The sequence below is a fragment of the Thamnophis elegans genome, chromosome 7 (assembly GCF_009769535.1).
Source record: "Thamnophis elegans isolate rThaEle1 chromosome 7, rThaEle1.pri, whole genome shotgun sequence".
Taxonomy (NCBI): domain Eukaryota; kingdom Metazoa; phylum Chordata; class Lepidosauria; order Squamata; family Colubridae; genus Thamnophis; species Thamnophis elegans.
The window spans coordinates 76001459-76018211 of NC_045547.1; the positions used below are offsets into that span (position 1 = coordinate 76001459).

The 16753-nt window shown below is 44.2% G+C and overlaps 1 protein-coding gene across 1 annotated transcript in view; it reads right to left on the minus strand.

Annotated features, from left to right (window-relative positions):
• Nucleotides 1-1479: 1479 nt before the first annotated feature.
• CD9 (CD9 molecule) overlaps nucleotides 1480-16753 on the minus strand; it is a 36529-nt gene continuing 21255 nt past the window's right edge. The window contains exons 2-8 of the mRNA XM_032220499.1: nucleotides 16537-16642; nucleotides 11110-11207; nucleotides 8234-8308; nucleotides 6643-6735; nucleotides 5342-5410; nucleotides 3410-3499; nucleotides 1480-1878 (exon numbers count right to left, since the gene is read on the minus strand). Of these exons, the coding sequence (XP_032076390.1) occupies nucleotides 1813-1878; nucleotides 3410-3499; nucleotides 5342-5410; nucleotides 6643-6735; nucleotides 8234-8308; nucleotides 11110-11207; nucleotides 16537-16642 (597 nt within the window). The 3' untranslated portion in view covers nucleotides 1480-1812. The remainder of the gene's footprint in view (nucleotides 1879-3409; nucleotides 3500-5341; nucleotides 5411-6642; nucleotides 6736-8233; nucleotides 8309-11109; nucleotides 11208-16536; nucleotides 16643-16753) is intronic.

Genomic DNA, 16753 nt, shown 5'->3' on the forward strand with positions numbered 1-16753 from the left:
GGTGAGTTCTGTTGCTAGATGGGTAGAGGGCTAATCCTACCTTTCTTGGCTCTTGGGTGAGGGCATTTGCCTATGAATAGACCTAGCTATCTCTTTATCTCTTAAGTGTGGACGTCTGCTTTGTGATATTGAGGAGGGTGTGGGCTATTGGGAGTGAGTCTGCTTCAGAGGTGGGTCCCTATCATTTCGGACGAGTAGGTAGTAACTCGGCCTGCCACACCCCCAAAATGGTTCTATCCTCGGCGGCGCCATCTTGATTTTCGGTTTTGCACATGCGCAGAACAACCTTCATTGCAAATATATATATATATTTTCCATTTTCTAATATTGTGCACATGCGCAGATCTTTTTAGGTGCAAATGCACATGCACGCAGAGCAAAACCTGTAGTAATGCTTGCAGAAACCCATCCCCCCTTCCCGGTCTGCTTCCTGCCTAAAAAAAAAACATGTTTCTCCATTTCTCATCCAGGGAAATATAATACTCTATTTTTTTTTAATATTTCCTATAATATTTCATTCTCCTAGAAGAGGGGTGGGTGCTAAGTTCCTACAGTCCCAACGCCAATTCTGGCCACAATAGTTTACATCTGGTTCTTCAGAGACATTTAAATCCTGCGGTTCCGTGAGGCAGAATGGCTTTTCCTTCTTATGCAAGAGAGAACATTGGCGGTTAAATTGCTGTAGAAACCAAAACGGAAAGATAGAGAAAGATAAGAGAGTCTTGAAAGAGGAAGAACTTATTTCTGGTTGCAAAGGTTAGCCACGCCAGGACAATTATATACCAACAATTTACATTTCCTGGTTTCGTTCTGGGTCCCTTTGCTGCTATCCCAAAGATGCTTTTTCAGGAAGCAACTTGATTTTCTTGTTTTTCCTTTCCTTTGAAAAGGTTTCGCTTCTCATCCAGTGGTGAAATTCATTTTTTTTTACTACCGTTTCTGTGGGGCGTGGCTTGGGGGGGCTGGCAGGGAAGATACTGCAAAATCTCCATCCCTCCCCATTCCAGGGGAAGGATACCGCAAAATCTCCATTCCCACTCCAGTCTGGGGCCAGCCAGAGGTGGCATTTGCCGGTTCTCTGAACTACTCAAAATTTCCACTACTGGTCCTGAACAGTTTGGTAGTTTGAATCCCTAGCACCGCATAATGGAGTGAGCTCCCATTACTTGTCCCAGCTTCTGCCAACCTAGCAGTTTGAAAGAATGTAAAAATGCAAGTAGAAAAATACAAACCCCCTTTGGTGGGAAGATAACAACGTTCCGTGCGCATTCAGTGTTTAGACATGCCGGCCACATGACCACGGAGACGTCTTTGGACAGCGCTGGCTCTTTGGCTTTGAAACAGAGATGAGCACCGCCCCCTAGAGTCAGGAACGACTAGCACATATGTGTGAGGGGAACCTTTACCTTTACCATGAAAAACCAGTCCAACCAACGGATTAAAATGGTATGCTAATAAAAGACTTCTTTTACAAAAACGTGGTCTTAAATCTTTATTAAGTATGAAAATTTCTCCAACTTAAATTACATCCCAGTTTTAAGCTTACAGAAAGCAAGACGGTCAATTTAGAGACAAAAAAAAAAAACTTTATATACAAGTGGGTAGGACTTTAGCTTTACAAATATAGTATCTTTCCAAGAGTAGATTCCTTTTAAGATTTATAAACTTACAGAGCCAAAAAAAAAAAAAGAACATCCAAACTAAATAAAGCCTTTAAAAACAAAATATATACTTTTTAGAAATGCTATTTAAATTGCAAAGTTAATAACTGGAGATTCTTTGGATGAAGGGAGGAGACTCTCTAAAATGGCTTCAGACCATCTCCCGGTCTCTTCTGATAGCACAGCAAAGAATCATGCTGAAGATCATACCAAAGATCTGAAAAAGAAATAAAATATGTATGTGTGTGTGTATATTTCAACCAAACTTGGTACACAGATGACTTACTCTCTGGAAAGAAATTCTGTGGGGGTAAGACACCCCTAACACCCCTTGGGGTGTGTGTTCTGTTACGATACAGCCTGTTGTGACTTAAAATGGCTTCTACTGTACTGCCATAAAATGGCTTCTGCTGTATAGCGCAGTGGAGTTGCCATGGTAATGGCTTCACAGTACTCCACAAGGGGGCTCCCTCTGGTAAGGGGGAAAATCCAACATTCAAAATATTAGTAAACATTAAGTAGCCAGTTCAACGTTTCAAGACTTGGTCCTTAAAATTGAAAGTAAATATTTAGAGTTCTTTGGCAGAGTATACTGTCTAAAAATAAATGGAACCATAACTATTGAACTAATAAACTAACTGAAAAGAGAATCAGGGTCTTTTGGGGAACTAGGAATTTAGGAACTAGGTATGTCTAGGCCTAATGAAGAGAAAGATTGGGGCAGGAATGATAGCTGTCTTATTTTCTTTTTATTTATTAAATTCATTGGCCGCCTATCTTAGCACAGGGTAACTCTCGGTGGCTTACAACATTAAAAAGGTAAAATAACAGCAAAATAAACACTATAGTAGGTTTTGCTGCTATTAACTTGTTTATTGTATTATCTATTCCTTCCTTTTTCCTTCCTTCCTTCCTTCTTTCCCCTCCCTCTCACTCTTTCTTTCTTTCTTTCTTTCTTCTTTCTTTCTTTCTTTCTTTTCTTTCTTCTTTCTTTCTTTCTTTCTTTCTTTCTTTCTTCTATCTTCCTCTTTCCCCCTCTCCTTCCCTTCCCTTCTCTTTTGTAAGATGACCAGAACTACTCTGTACTAAGATAGAGAGCCAATAAATTTTATAAATAAAATAAATAAATAATCCTAAATATAATTGAAGGCTGCTTTTTTGGGCCACTGCCGCACACTGCTGGCTCATATTTAAATGATTGTCTACTACGATTCCAAGATCCCTCTCACAATTGCTGGGATTAAGCCAGGTGTCACCTGGTTTATGGCTATAAAGTTGGGGTTTTTTCTTGCCTCAGTGTAAAACCTTACTTTTATCTACTGTGTTTCCCCAAAAATAAGACAGGGTCTTATTTTCTTTTGACCTCCAAAATAAGCACTTGGCCTTATTTTTGGGGAGGTCTTATTATTTTTGAGGTGCAGGAGGCAGTGAGCGTGGTCACCTCATGGCTGTTGCTGTTTTGCAATATTTTTGGGGAGGGCTTATTTTGGGGGGAGGGCTTATTTTAGCCCATGCGCTCAAAAGCCCGATTGGGCTTATTATCTGGGGAGGTCTTATTTTCAGGGAAACAGGATGTGTTGAATTTCATTTTGTTAGGTAGGACCCAATGTTCTTCCACGAACCTTATGAGGAAGGCATGGTGCCCATCAACAGTTGATGTTTTTAGTCTTCCACTTGGTCAATTTACATATTTCATAAAACAAATGCCTCATTTGTCATTAAGTCAGGATCCAACATTCATAACCTACCATCACCACAGCAATTCCAATGCCAACGGCTGCAATCAAGTTCATCTTGTTTTTGAAGAAGCTATCAATAGCTTTAGGGCACGACTGGAGCTAAAAAGAATTATATCCTTTGATTTAATTGCATACTCAAAATATTTTGGATGACATTTTTGTAATACTCTTGCTCAAGAGTTCTGTGCTCCGGCTGCATTTAAATAAATCATTCTGCTCCTGCATTCTGAATTGAAAAAGAGACAGAGACAGAGAGAGTGAGAAAGAGAGACAGAGAGAACAAGAAAGAAAGAAAGAAAGAAAGAAAGAAAGAAAGAAAGAAAGAAAGAAAGAGAAGGACAGAAGGTGAGTAAAAGAGGGAGAGAGAAAGAGAGGGAGAGACAAATAGAAAGAGAAAGAAAGAAAGAAAGAGAAGGACAGAAGGTGATTAAGAGAGGGAGAGAGAAAGAGAGACAGAGACAAATAGAAAGAGAAAGAAAGAAAGAAAGAAAGAAAGAAAAGAAAGAGGAAGACAGAAAATGAGTAAGAGAAATGGAGAGAGAATAATAGGGAAGACAAGGAGAGAAAGAGAGAAAAAGAAAGAGAAGGACAGAAGGGGAGTAAGAGAGAAAAAGAAACATAGGGAAGAAAATGAGAGAGAAAGAGAGACAGAGACAGAAAGAGAGAGGGGGGGAAGTAAGTAAGAGAAAGAGCGAACAATAGGAAAGAGACTTTTGACTCTTGACTTTTTTCTACATGGTATCCATGAGCCACGGTGGCGCAGTGGTTAGAGTGCGGGTACTGCAGGCTACTTCTGCTGTCTGCCAGCTGCCTGCAATTTGGCAGTTGAAATCTCACCAGGCTCAAGGTTGACTCATCCTTCCGTCCTTCCGAAGTGGGTAAAATGAGGACCCAGATTGTTGGGGGCAAATAGGCTGACTCTGTCAACCACTTAGAGAGGGCTGTAAAAGTACCGTGAAGTGGTATATAAGTCTAAGTGCTAAGTCTCAGCGCTATCCTCTCAAGCATTTGAAGAGTAACATATTATACCCCTACAGACACCTTTTGCAGGCAAAGCACTCCAGCTAAATCTTCAGAGGAACTCCTTGAGGTCGGCCTGTCCCAATTCCCCTGAATCCTTTGGAAGCTCAGTGCCCAAGCAGAACCGGCGGGCAAGGTGGGATCCAACCAGAGGTGGGTTGCTGCCGGTTCGGCCCGGTTTGGCCGAACGGGTAGTGGAATTCAGGCCTGGTTCGCAGAACCGACAGTGACACAGGCCTGACACGGCCCTGAACCAGTTCTCTGGTGCCTTCTGCTCTGCATGCACAGAGCAATTTTTAGTCAAATGTGCGTGTGCAAGCAATGGGCGGTTGGCGTGCCCGCATGCAAAGCCCTTGCACAGCGAACCAGTACTAACCGGTTCAGGAATCCACCCCCGGGTCTGACCCATCCAGAACGAAGCGGATCACTTAAACATTTACCTATCATCTCTCTTTCGCTCTCCCAGACTGGACTTCGGTACAAAACTCCCAATCGCCACATTTGCATCTAAAGATGGAAGAACTGGCCCTTCCCACCCAGACTCCGTTCTGAGCATTTTCATCCTCAGAATGACAACAAACCTCAGGAGGGGACGGGGTAGTGGAAGATCCCCTTGGAATAGATAAGATTATTTGGGGGAAAGTGGAAGTTAAACCTTCCCCCTTCTGTTTGCGAACCCTCGCTTACAATTCTTACAAATTGCGACGAAACTTTCATTCCCAACCGCCCTTGTTCTTCCACGCACAGAGATCTCGATGGTTTTGGGAAGCGGGATTAGAACTCAGATCCTTAAACCATCTAACCCGACAGAAACCCAAGATATAATTTGTTTCTCTAAACAAAACACAAAAAAAATAATCCGAGCATACATGATATGCGTAAGGCAAAATACAAATTTGCACTCCCCGCCCCGATACGTACCTCCGTGTTTTCAGGACAGGTATCTGCATAATCAGATTCGCGAACGCCAGTCTTACCACAACAATTAAACTATAGCAAAAAGAAACACAAGAGTAGTTTTTAGCAGTGGTTTGCTCCCCAAGCTTGTTTAAATTTAGTTTCTGAACATTTCGTTACCAGTCTAGGTAACGTCATCAGCAGGATTGTCATGTCCCAGCAGATAACTTTTATATACTGCTGTTGCTCTCTAGCCCCATCTAGTGGCTGGAGAGAGACAAACACCAATTATATTGTTTGAAGCTGACCCCTTTACCCATCAACCGGTGGTCTCAAACCAAGTGCATGCTGGGAAGCCAGACTCCATTTCCTTTAGCATTGGAGGAGGGAGAAGGACAAAGAAGAATCCATCTTAATTTGTGGCAAATGGTCATTCAAGGACAAACCCACATCCCACATACAGAACATGGTGAGATTTAAATTGCTTGTATTTATTGACGGTTATGTTCAACAGTAACCCAATACTGCCTACCGTATTTTTTTTTGGAGTATAAGACGCACTGGAGTATAAGACGCACCAAGGTTTTGAAGAGGCAAATTTTTTAAAAAAAGTTTTGCAAACCTCCCCAAAATGGCCCGTTTTTCACGAAAACTGGCCTGCTTTGTCAAATTTTTTTGCATACATTGCCTTTGGGAGGCTTATAGAATACCCCTAGGGCCTGGGGAGGCAACATTGAGCAAAAATCAGCCTGTTTTTCACTCACTTCTGCCCTCCCCAGCCCCCAGGAGCACTCTAAAAGCCTTCTACAGGCTCTGCATGGCCATTTTAATGGAGGGGGCGGGATTTCGGGAGGCAAAAAATGCTGTATTCAGTGTATAAGACGCACCCAGATTTTCAGCCTCTTTTTTGAGGGAAAAGAGTGCGTCTTATACTCTGAAGAATACGGTATCTTGTATCTGGTTCCCATTGTATGTATCCCTGTTTTCCCCAGTTTCACCGCATCCTGTTCTTTCAATAAAGCATTCAGATCTACACACATGGTCTGTTTCATGGGAGGATAGGTGGGTTTAGCTGCCTGTTGAGCTGCAAATAGTGAGGACAGAACAAGGATTTACTGGCCCCGTTCCTCTTATAACTTATAAATGTTTTGTGTGCCAATGGGGTCAGCTGGTTGCGTGATTCGTTTGTTCGTTTGGAGCTCTATTTGAATTCTGGCAGGCCACAAGACTAGGGATTAGAGACCGGCCTTCCCTTGAAGCTGCTTCTCTAAGAAACGCCCTTCCCAGAATTAAGATGAAAGACACCGATCAAATATAAAACTTACTGCCTCGTGGAACAACTTTAGACTCTCTCTCGCTTTCTCTTCCTTCCGTTGCTCAAATAAGGAATTGTACAATTTCTTTACTTCTTCAGGGACCTGACAAAAGAGAAGATAAAGGAGAAGGTTTATAGCGCAGGGTTGCAACGAGGGGTCCTTGGCGCTCTGTGACCTTGATTGTTTTCTCACAGACGTTTCATTACCACACTAGGTAACATCCTCAGGGTTACATCCAGTGGTGAAATCTAATTTTTCCCCCAATGGTTCTGTGGCCGTGGCTTGGTGGGGGTCATGTGACTGGGTGGACATGGCTGTGTAGTCATGTGACGGGGTGGGTCAAAAGGCAGAAATTCACTTTAACAATGTCTTGCTGGAGCAGGGGGTTGGATTAGATGACCTCCAGGTCCCTTCCAGCCCTGGATTGCTGTGTTCTTTCAAGCTATCCTCTGAAGCTGTGTCTAGTGTCAGGTTTGAGGTTCTTCCTCCCTCTCCTTTTTCCATCCCTCTCTTTCTTTCTTTATTTCCTCTCTCTCTATTTCTCTCTCCCTTTTTTTTCTCCCATCCCTCCATTCTTCTTTTCTTTCTTTCCTTCTTTCTTTTTTCTTCTTTCTTTCTTTCTATCTATCTTTCTTTCTTTCTCCCATCCCTCCCTCCCCCCTCTCTTTCTCCCATACCTACCTCTTTCTTTCTTTCTTTCTCCCATCCCTCTCTCCCCCTTCTTTCTTCTTTCTTTCTTTCTTCCTTCCTTCCTTCCTCCCTCCCTTCCTTTCTTTCGCAACACCCTCCCCACCTTCATTTTTGGCCTATCAGGCCTCAGGGAAGCCTACTGGGAGCAAAAACAGACCCCAAATGCTAAAAAAAAAAGTTCCTTCCATCGCACAGCACAGCTGATTGTCGGAACTTTTTTTTTTACTACAAGTTCAGATGAATCGACCCGAACCAGTAGCATTTCACTCCTGGTTACATTGGACAGCAAGAACAATTAACAGCTTGCCGTCAGAAGCTGTGGGTGCTCCATCACTGGAAGCCACACCTACAGAAGAGGTTCCAAAAAATTTTGAAACCCACCACTCACACACAAACACACAGACAGACTCACACAGAGAGGGAAAGAGAAAGAGAAAGAAAGGAAGAAAAAAAGAAAGAAAAAGTGAGAGACAGATGAAAGAAAAAAAGAAAAAAGGGGGAGAGAGAGAGAGAGAGAGAGAGAAAACACATGGCCATTAAGCCACTCCCACCAGGTCACATGGCTGGCAAGCCACTCCCACAAAGGAGGCCACACCCACAGAGTGAAACCCACCACTGATTTGAACAGTGGCTCCTCACCCCTCCCCAGCCACGAGGATACGCTGCCAAATTTTCTGACAGTTAGAACAATTAATCAGAGGAACAGAAGTTGCCTCCAGAAGTTGTAAATGCTCCAACACTGGAAGTCTTTGAGAAGATGTTGGATAGCCATTTGTCTGAAACGGTATAGGGTTTCCTGCCTAGGCAGGGGGTTGGACTAGAAGACCTCCAAGGTCCCTTCCAACTCTGCTATTGTATTGTACTGTATTGTATAAATTTCTGAAGGACACGTATTTGAAAGTTCTCCTACCTTTTCTTTGTTGGAAAATCCCAAGATGGCAGCTGCTACTTCAAGAGCAAAAATGACGAGAAGGAAGGTGAAAAACTAAGGAAGAACAAGGGAGACAAAGAGACATTTGTAGACATGACTGAAGACTTTGGAGCAATGCAGAAATATTACTTAACCGCCTTACAGTTCCCCGGGTACATTTAACACTGAATGCACTTTGTGTGTTTTGTCTCAGCTACACAAGTAAAGGCTTCACGGATGAGTCAAATTACTTGTCAGTGTAGCCAGATGGGCTGAAAGTAAATATTTTGGCGTGTAAGGATGAAAAGACCGTCATTTCATTTTTAGGTGGCCTTTCTTTCCAAAGACATTCAGAGCAGGGTGCAAAAAAATAAATAAATAAAAAGGCTAACAACCAACTCTAAGAACCGTTAGAGAAAAGCAATTGACGAAAAGAAGCTTAGCTAAACTCTGTGAATCAATGAGACTCTTAAAAAGAGACGTTAAAATAGCAGCCATTCACCGAGCTGAGGACCGGGAGTTACACTTACGTCCTGCCATATAGGGAGGAATAAGGCCTCCTGCCTTGGACAGAGGGTTGGACTAGATGACCTCCAAGGGAACTTCCAGCTCTGTGATTCTAGGCCCCACTGTTTGGGGACACTTTGAGGGTAGCCTCACGGTGAGGTCTTTGACACTGAGGCTTTCACATCACCTTTTTAAGGACCTTGAAAGCATTTTCTGTTGTTGTTTTTTTCTCTTGGCATTGAGGGAGTTTGGTCACAACTAACAAGTTTCCGGGCCTGGCAACATTCTAGGTGTTGTGGCCTGTCAGAGGAGCTGGTAGCAGACTCGGACAGTGAGGAGGTTTGGGAGGAACATGGGCCAATCCTGGAGTCTGGGGAAGGCTCTGATGAGGGCTCTGCGTCAGAGGCAGAGAGGGGGCCAGAGTCATATGCCTGTTATCAGCAGAGTCAGACATCAGTGAGGCAGACGTACAGCTGGAGCCTGTTCCCAGTGTGTGCATGCGCAAAGTTGCCAGACGAAGGGAACACCTCAAAAACAGGGGTTGACTTGGGAGTAAAGCCACAGGTGGACGGTGAATGGCCCCTCCGAGAGGAAATAAAAGAGGAGCGAAAGAGGAGTGGAGTTTGCAGGAGACCATTAGTTCATTCGTGCATTCTTGCCAAGTATTGCGGCGTCTGAAAGATATCGGCCTGGCTACTCTCCAAGCCCGATAAAGGCCAGTAATTGTGAACTATCTTGAAAGACTGTGGGAGAGGAAAGACTTTGCTGGAGAGGAATTCACTGTCAATGAAATAAAAGGGGTTTATCGGGGTGAGGATTCGGCCTTGTGCTGCTCAAAGGTCAAAGACAACCCTGATCCGGTCCTCAATGTAATTGAGTTTGACACCCCTGCTTTGGAGGCTTGGGGGTGGAAGGGAGTTGATGCAACTCCTCTTAATGGTCGCACTGGTGAAAAACAAAAGATGGGAAACTTTTGTCTTTATCTATGGAGATTTTCAGTCATCCAAGTCACGGTTGTCCCAAAGGTGCTTTTTCACAAGGCATCTGGACTTTCTGGTTCGTTTGTTTCTTTTAAGACGTTTCTCTTCTCATCCAAGAAGCTTCTTCAGATTTTACTGGATGGTGGGGAATGGAAGGATTTATATTCCTTGCCAACAGCTGGTTATTTGCATTCTTTTAGAGGGTTGTTGAGGCCACCTGGAGGTTTGAGAGCTGTGGTGGCGCCGTGGTTAAGAGTGCAGTACTACAGGCTACTTCTAGCTGCAGTTCGGCACAAATAGTTCCTGTAGTCTGCAATTTTTCTGGTCTAGTCAGGTAACCCTGGGAACACAGACAAACCTCCAGGTGGCCTCAACGACTATCTAAAGAGAATGCAAATGACCAGCTGCTTGCAAGGAATTTAAATCCTTCCGTTCCCCCACCGTCCAGTCAGAACGGAAGAAGCTCCTTGGATGAGAAGTGAAGCATCTTCAAAGAAAAAACAGAAAGTCCAGTTTCTTCTTGAAAAAAAGCACCTTCAGGATTTTGTGTTTATCTTTTCTCAGGTTTCGTCTTTTTTTCCTGTTGAAGCATCCAGCTCCACTTCAATTATGAATGTTGGTGTAATTTTTAATTGTTGTATTGTCTTATTTATCCCCCCTCCCTTTTTATTGTAAGCCTAATAAACTAAACTAAACTAAACTCAAGCAGGGAAAGCTTACTTTTCTTTTTCAAAGTCTCCACCTGGATCTGAGCTTCCAAATTGATCTCTCTTTCTCTCTCTCTCTCTCTCCCTCCCTCCCTCCCTCTCTAAAATCATCTGGGCCAAGATCAGACTTTTTGGAAAAAAAAACAGGCCCGTTTTCCCAAAAAACGGGCCATTTTGGGGAGATTTGCAGAGTGCAAAAACTTTTTTTTTTAAATTTACCTCTTCAAAACCTTGGTGCATCTTATACTCCGGTGCGTCTTACACTCCAAAAAATACGGTATGTATTATCTGCATCTGAAACCTCATCCAAACATAAACTAAGATGCACAACCAAGCCTGCTTTCAATTTGAAAACAAGGTAGTTTAAAAAGCATTTACTCATATACATATTGGCATTTATATTTGGTAGCAAAATACAGGGATATTTGAGGCGCCCATGAAGCTCTTTGCAAAAGAACTTTCTGCTGAAACGCAGGGAAATGCTATGCAAATAGGAACCCATTCTGTGGCACAAACAAAATCCCCATTCGCTGTGTTTGGAGCCTCTCTGGCCCATGCGTCATGAATTAAACATGTTTCCTAGGCTCTATTTAGACTGGCGGAAAAATGCGAAGGCTCGAGGAGTGAAAGGGTCCAACTTTCTCACCCCAGTATGTTTGTGTATGCATGTGGGAAGACTTACCAAGCCAAGCATACACTGCGACTCCTGTATGGCTCCGCAGCATCCCAAGAAGCCAACCAGCATTATGATGGTACCAGCAGCAATGAGAATGTAAACCACTACGGAGGAAAAAAAGGAGGAGGAAGAGGGAGCAATAGGAGAAGGAAGAAGAGGAAAAAGAAGAGGGAGGAGAAGGAGGAAGAAGGAGGGGGAGAAGGAGGAGGAAAAGGAGGAGGAAGAGAAGAAAGAAGCAGGAGGAGGAAAGGACAAGGAAAGGGCAAGAGGAGGAGGAGGGAGAGGGGAGGGAGGAGAAGAGGGAGGAGGAAAAGACGAGGAGGAAAGGACAAGGAAAGGGGGAGGAGAAGAAAGGAGAGGAGAGAAGGAGGAGAAGGAACAGGAAGAAGGGAGGAGGAGGAGGAAGAGAAGTAGAAGCAGAAGGAGGAGGAGAAGGAGGAGGAGGAAAGGACAAGGAAAGGAGGAGGAGGAGAAAGGAGAGGAGAGAAGGAGGAAAAGAAGGGAGGAGGAGGAAGACAAGTAGAAGCAGAAGGAGGAGGAGGAGGAGAAGAAGAAATAGAAGGAGAAAGAGGAGGAGAAGAAGAAATAGAAGGAGAAAGAGGAGGAGGAGGAGAAGGAGGAGGAGGAGGAGGAGGAGGAGGAGGAGAAGAAGAAGAAGAAGAAGAAGAAGAAGAAGAAGAAGAAGAAGAAGAAGAAGAAGAAGAAGAAGAAGAAGAAGAAGAAGAAGAAATGGAGGAGGAGGAAGGAGAAGGGAAGGAGGAAGGGGGCGGGGAGGAGGAGGAGAAGAAGAGGAGGAGGAGGAGAAGAAGAAGAAGAAGAAGAAGAAGAAGAAGAAGAAGAAGAAGAAGAAGAAGAAGAAGAAGAAGAAGAAGAAGAAGGAGAAGAAGAAGGAGAAGAAGAAGAATTGTTATATCACATGGAAACTTCCTTTGGTTCATGAGTTCAACCAAGGCAGCATTAACTTGGCAAGGGAGGCCAACTAGCGCTGGTTTTCTGAAGGCCTGACTGGGGGTTCCTTCTGTTTGTGGATCTCCTCCCAGCCATCATCTGTGTCTTGACTGCACTTACACCAATGGCTGTCATCTTTCCTTGTCATCACTTTGGTGGTCCTTTTTGTCCCTTCTCATTCGGAATGACGGGCAGTTTGGCCTAGTGGTGAGGGTGCCAGCCTCGAAACGAGGCGGCTGTGAGTTCTACTCCTGCCTTAGCTAGAAAGACCAGCTGGGGGGGGGGAGGGACTGTGAGCCAATCACTAAGAGACTATGAGTTCTAGTCCCGCCTTAGGCAGGAAACCCAGCTGGGTGACTTTGGGCCAATCACCAGGAGACTGAGAGTTCTAAATCCGCCTTAGGTATGAAACCCTGGGCCAATCACCAGATTGGTGAATTCAAATCCCGCCTTATTCAGGAAAGCTGGCTGGGTGACTTAGGATCCAGTCACTCTATCTCAGTAATAATGCATGTTTTCGGCACTGAGCGCCCAAACCTGAACATGCGCGCATGCGCATACAGGACCAGCCAGCTGGTCTTCGGTTTTCCAGTGCTCCAGTGCATGTGAAGACTAGATGGTTGGCGTGCGCATACCAGAGGTCGGTTTCTACCGGTTCCTACCAGTTCGGCCGAATAGGTAGTAACATCAGCTGGCCACGCCCCTGAATTGGTTCTATCAGCGGCGCTATAAACGGCGCCATCTTGTTTTGTGCTTCTGCCCATGGGCAGAAGCATTTTTTTACCTACTGTGCATGCACGCATAGCGCGCATCAAGCATGTCCCTGAGCGAACCAGCAGTAGAAGCCGGAACCAACCCCTGGCGCATACGCACTAACTAGCTGGTCTTTGAGTTCCCTATATTCAGGTGTGTGGAAAAACCAGCTGGCTGGCATGCATGCGCACCCTGGAAACTAGCTGGTGATGGCATGGATGTCCACAGAGAGGGTTGTGCGTGCCATCTTTGGCATGCGTCCCATTGGTTTGCCATCGTGGCTCCATCTCGACCCAACCCACCTCCCAAGATTGTGATTGTGGGGGAAACAGGGGAAGTATGTGGAGCCGAGGTGGCGCAGTGGTTAGGGTGCAGTACCGCAGGCCACTTCAGCTGACTGTTATCTGCAGTTCGGCGGTTCTAATCTCACCGGCTCAAGGTTGACTCGGCCTTCCATCCTTCCGAGGTGGGTGAAATGAGGACCCAGACTGTGGGGGCGATACGCTGACTCTGTAAACCGCTTAGAGAGGGCTGAAAGCCCTATGAAGCGGTATATAAGTCTAACTGCTATTGCTATTGCTAGTATAAAGAACGTTTGCCACCTTGAGTTACTTCTCCAGTAATAAAGGCAGGTTAAAACTCTAACAAACGAACAAATTGCCCATCGAAGTCCACTTACCAGACCTACCATTTAAATTTTTTAAAATAACGATTTCAAGATGGAAATGGCCATTTTCTGAAGGGCATCTACATTATTTATTGCGGTATTGCCCGGTGTTACCAGGATAAACAAATACTACCATAGCAGCTTCAGCTATTATTCTCCTCCACCCCTCCTTGTTTCCACCCACGAAAACTACTTGCACAATATATTTTTTTCCTCCCATAAAGGAAGCCAAGGACATTTGCTTGCAAAATGCAATAGAAAGCTTTTATCAGTTCCTGGCTGTCTGTTTTGCAAACATGCTTTTATTATCCTTAGCAAAGCACTTCCTGGTTGACATCAAAGGAAAAACTGAGTGTTTCGGGCTGGGCATGCCTTAAAAAAAAATGCTTGAGGAGACCTCACACAAACTCCGTAAACTGAAACAAAAAAAAAACCAAGCCAAGATTTCGTCTGGAAGATCCAACTAATGTTTGTGCACTTTTTAATTTTCCAAATTCACACAGAAGCCTGAAAGAAAAGCACGAATCGGTTTTAGCGGATATTTTTGCTCAGGTCAGCAAAAAAAATCCCTTTCGCTGCCCTCGTTAAGGCTTATTTGCAAGACATTTTCTTGCATTTAAAATTGGTTTCTATTCCAATTTGCCAGCGCTGGATTTGTCAGGGATGATTTTTTTTTTTTAAAAAAAAAACCACAACGGAAGAACAATCCTTAAATGTTTTAAACTTGAAAAGGAATTCGAAAACCCCAAAGTCAAAAACCTCTGGGTTCTTCATGGGGGAAAACATGGCTAACCTGGAATGTCAAGAATTTGAAATGCTCAGTTTTGTAAAAGCTCAGCTTAAACTAAAATTTTGGCCACTGGTAGCTGGACTGGGGCTGCAGAAACCCAAATAGGAAAAATCAATCTCTCTCTCTCCCCTCCCCTCTCTCTCTGTTTCTGTAGAGAGAATATAGTAAGGTTTATCTATCTTATCTCTCATCTCTCTCTCTCTTCATCCATCATCGATCCATCTAATCTATCTATCTATCTATCTATCTATCTATCTATCTATCTATCTATCTATCTATCATCCATCCATCCATCCATCCATCCATCCATCCATCCATCCATCCATCCATCCATCTATCTATCTATCTATCTATCTATCTATCCCTGCCTGCCTGCCTGCCTGCCTGCCTCAGAAGGGATTTGAGCTATTTCTTTTTGGAACCAATCCAGGCAAACCTTTATTTTCAAGACTGTTTTGGTTTGGCTGTGATAACTTTTGCTTATCTATTTGGTCTCCAGCCAGTTACCGTCCTAAGCTCGCAGCTGGGGGCTAGCTGAAAAACCTGAAATGGAGCTGTTAAGGGAACAGACCGAATAAACTCTCTACACCAATTCTGGCATGTGGGTGAGTGGCGGGAGCACACCACCCATCCTAACCCAGCGCTCCATGGCTTAGGCCCAGGGTACCTGCGAGACCACCTACTGTCACCTCCCATCGTCCAGTGTGATCCCACAGAGTTGGCCTCCTCAGGGTACCGTTGGCCAGACAGTGTCGGCTGGTGACCCCCAGGGGGAGAGCCTTCTCTGTGGGAGAGCCTTCTCTGTGGGAGCGCCTTCCCTCTGGAATGAGATGCCCCCGGAGCTTCGCATAATCCCTAACCTCCAGTCCTTCCATCACGCCCTAAAAAGTTGGCTTTTCCAGCAAGCCAGCCTGGCCTGAACAAAACAAAATAAATTATTGAGCACTGTTAATTTTAATTCGATTTTTTTTAAAAAAAAATGTCATTGTCAATTTTAATTGGGTTTGGGATATTCTATTTAATTTTTAAAAAATTTTTCTATTACGTGTTTCTTTTAATGTTGTACGCCACCGAGTCCTTGAGAGAACAATATATCGGCATATAAATCTAATAAACCTAAACCTAAACCCCTCTCCCCCCCAAGTATCAACCTTGAAGCTGATCTGGCCAGAGCCATTTTGAGGCTTCAGTGTTACTACATAGGAACTCAGGGATAGGGAGGGGGGGAATAGAGATAGCTGGGGTTTTGTAGCCAAAACAAAATACGTTCCCCTGGGAACCAAGGACATTTCTGCAGGTGGCCGGAGAGAGGAGGAGGGAAGTTACCAGGCAAGCAGACGGCACCTTGATTGGATCATGGGGCTGAGTGTTTGGGAAAACAGGAAAAACTTTCACTTTTAATTAGGTGAAAACTGCGGGAACATTCAGAGTCGGTTTTCACCAGCTTGGGCCAATATAAGATGTCCAATAAAAGTACTGTATTTTTCAGAGTATAAGACACACTGGAGTATAAGACGCACCAAGAGGCAAATTTTTTTTAAAAAGTTTTTGCATTCCCCAAAACGGCCCTGTTTTTTTTTTCCAAAAAAAGAGAGGCATGAATAGCCTTTAGGAGGCTTGTAGAGTACTCCTGGGGGGCGGGGCCCAAAATGATCAAAAAACGATCCATTTTTTGTGAAAACGGGCCTGTTTTGTGTCCAAAAATTGTATGCATAGCCTTTAGGAGACTTATAGAGTGCTCCTGCGGGCTGGGGGGGCACAATTGGGCAAAAACGGCCCGTTTTTCACTCATTTGTGCCCTCCCCAGCCCCCAGGAGCACTCTGAAAGCCTTCTACAGGCTCTGCAGGGCCATTTTGGTGAAGGGGAGGGGTTTCGGGAGGCAAAAAATGCTATATTTAGTGTATAAGATGCACCCAGATTTTCAGCCTCTTTTTTGAGGGAAAAAGGTGCGTCTTATACTCTGAAAAATACGGTATTCTTTGAGAAACCTACCTGCCTCTGACTTCTGTTTGCTATGGGTGTGTTACTTAGAACCCCGACACCAAGGTTGAACAACTACTGTCTTCTGAAAAAGGACAGCTGATGTTTAATCCACGGTCTTTTTTCCCCTTATCTAACATAACTTAATAGGAACCCAAGATGAACCCTCGAGATACATTATTTAATTTTTCAGCCCTCTACACCAGGAGCTTAAATTATCCTCTGCAACTTTCCAATAGGTTTTCAGAAGCCGCTCCTTCTCTCCACAAATCTGGGAAGCTCTTGGTGATTTACCTATGGAGAAAGCCGTAGTAGTATCTTGCTCGGATTTGAAGATTTCTTTGGTCTGTGGATCAAAGCGGAGCCATAGTCCAATTGCGAGGACAGCTGTGCCAGCAAGCTGTGAAAGAAGGGAAGACAAAGAGATTCCATGTTAGAGATGGCTTGAATTCCCCAATCAGGACTCAAGCATCTGGTTCAACCCACTCTTGACTATCAGTTCTGCTTCCAT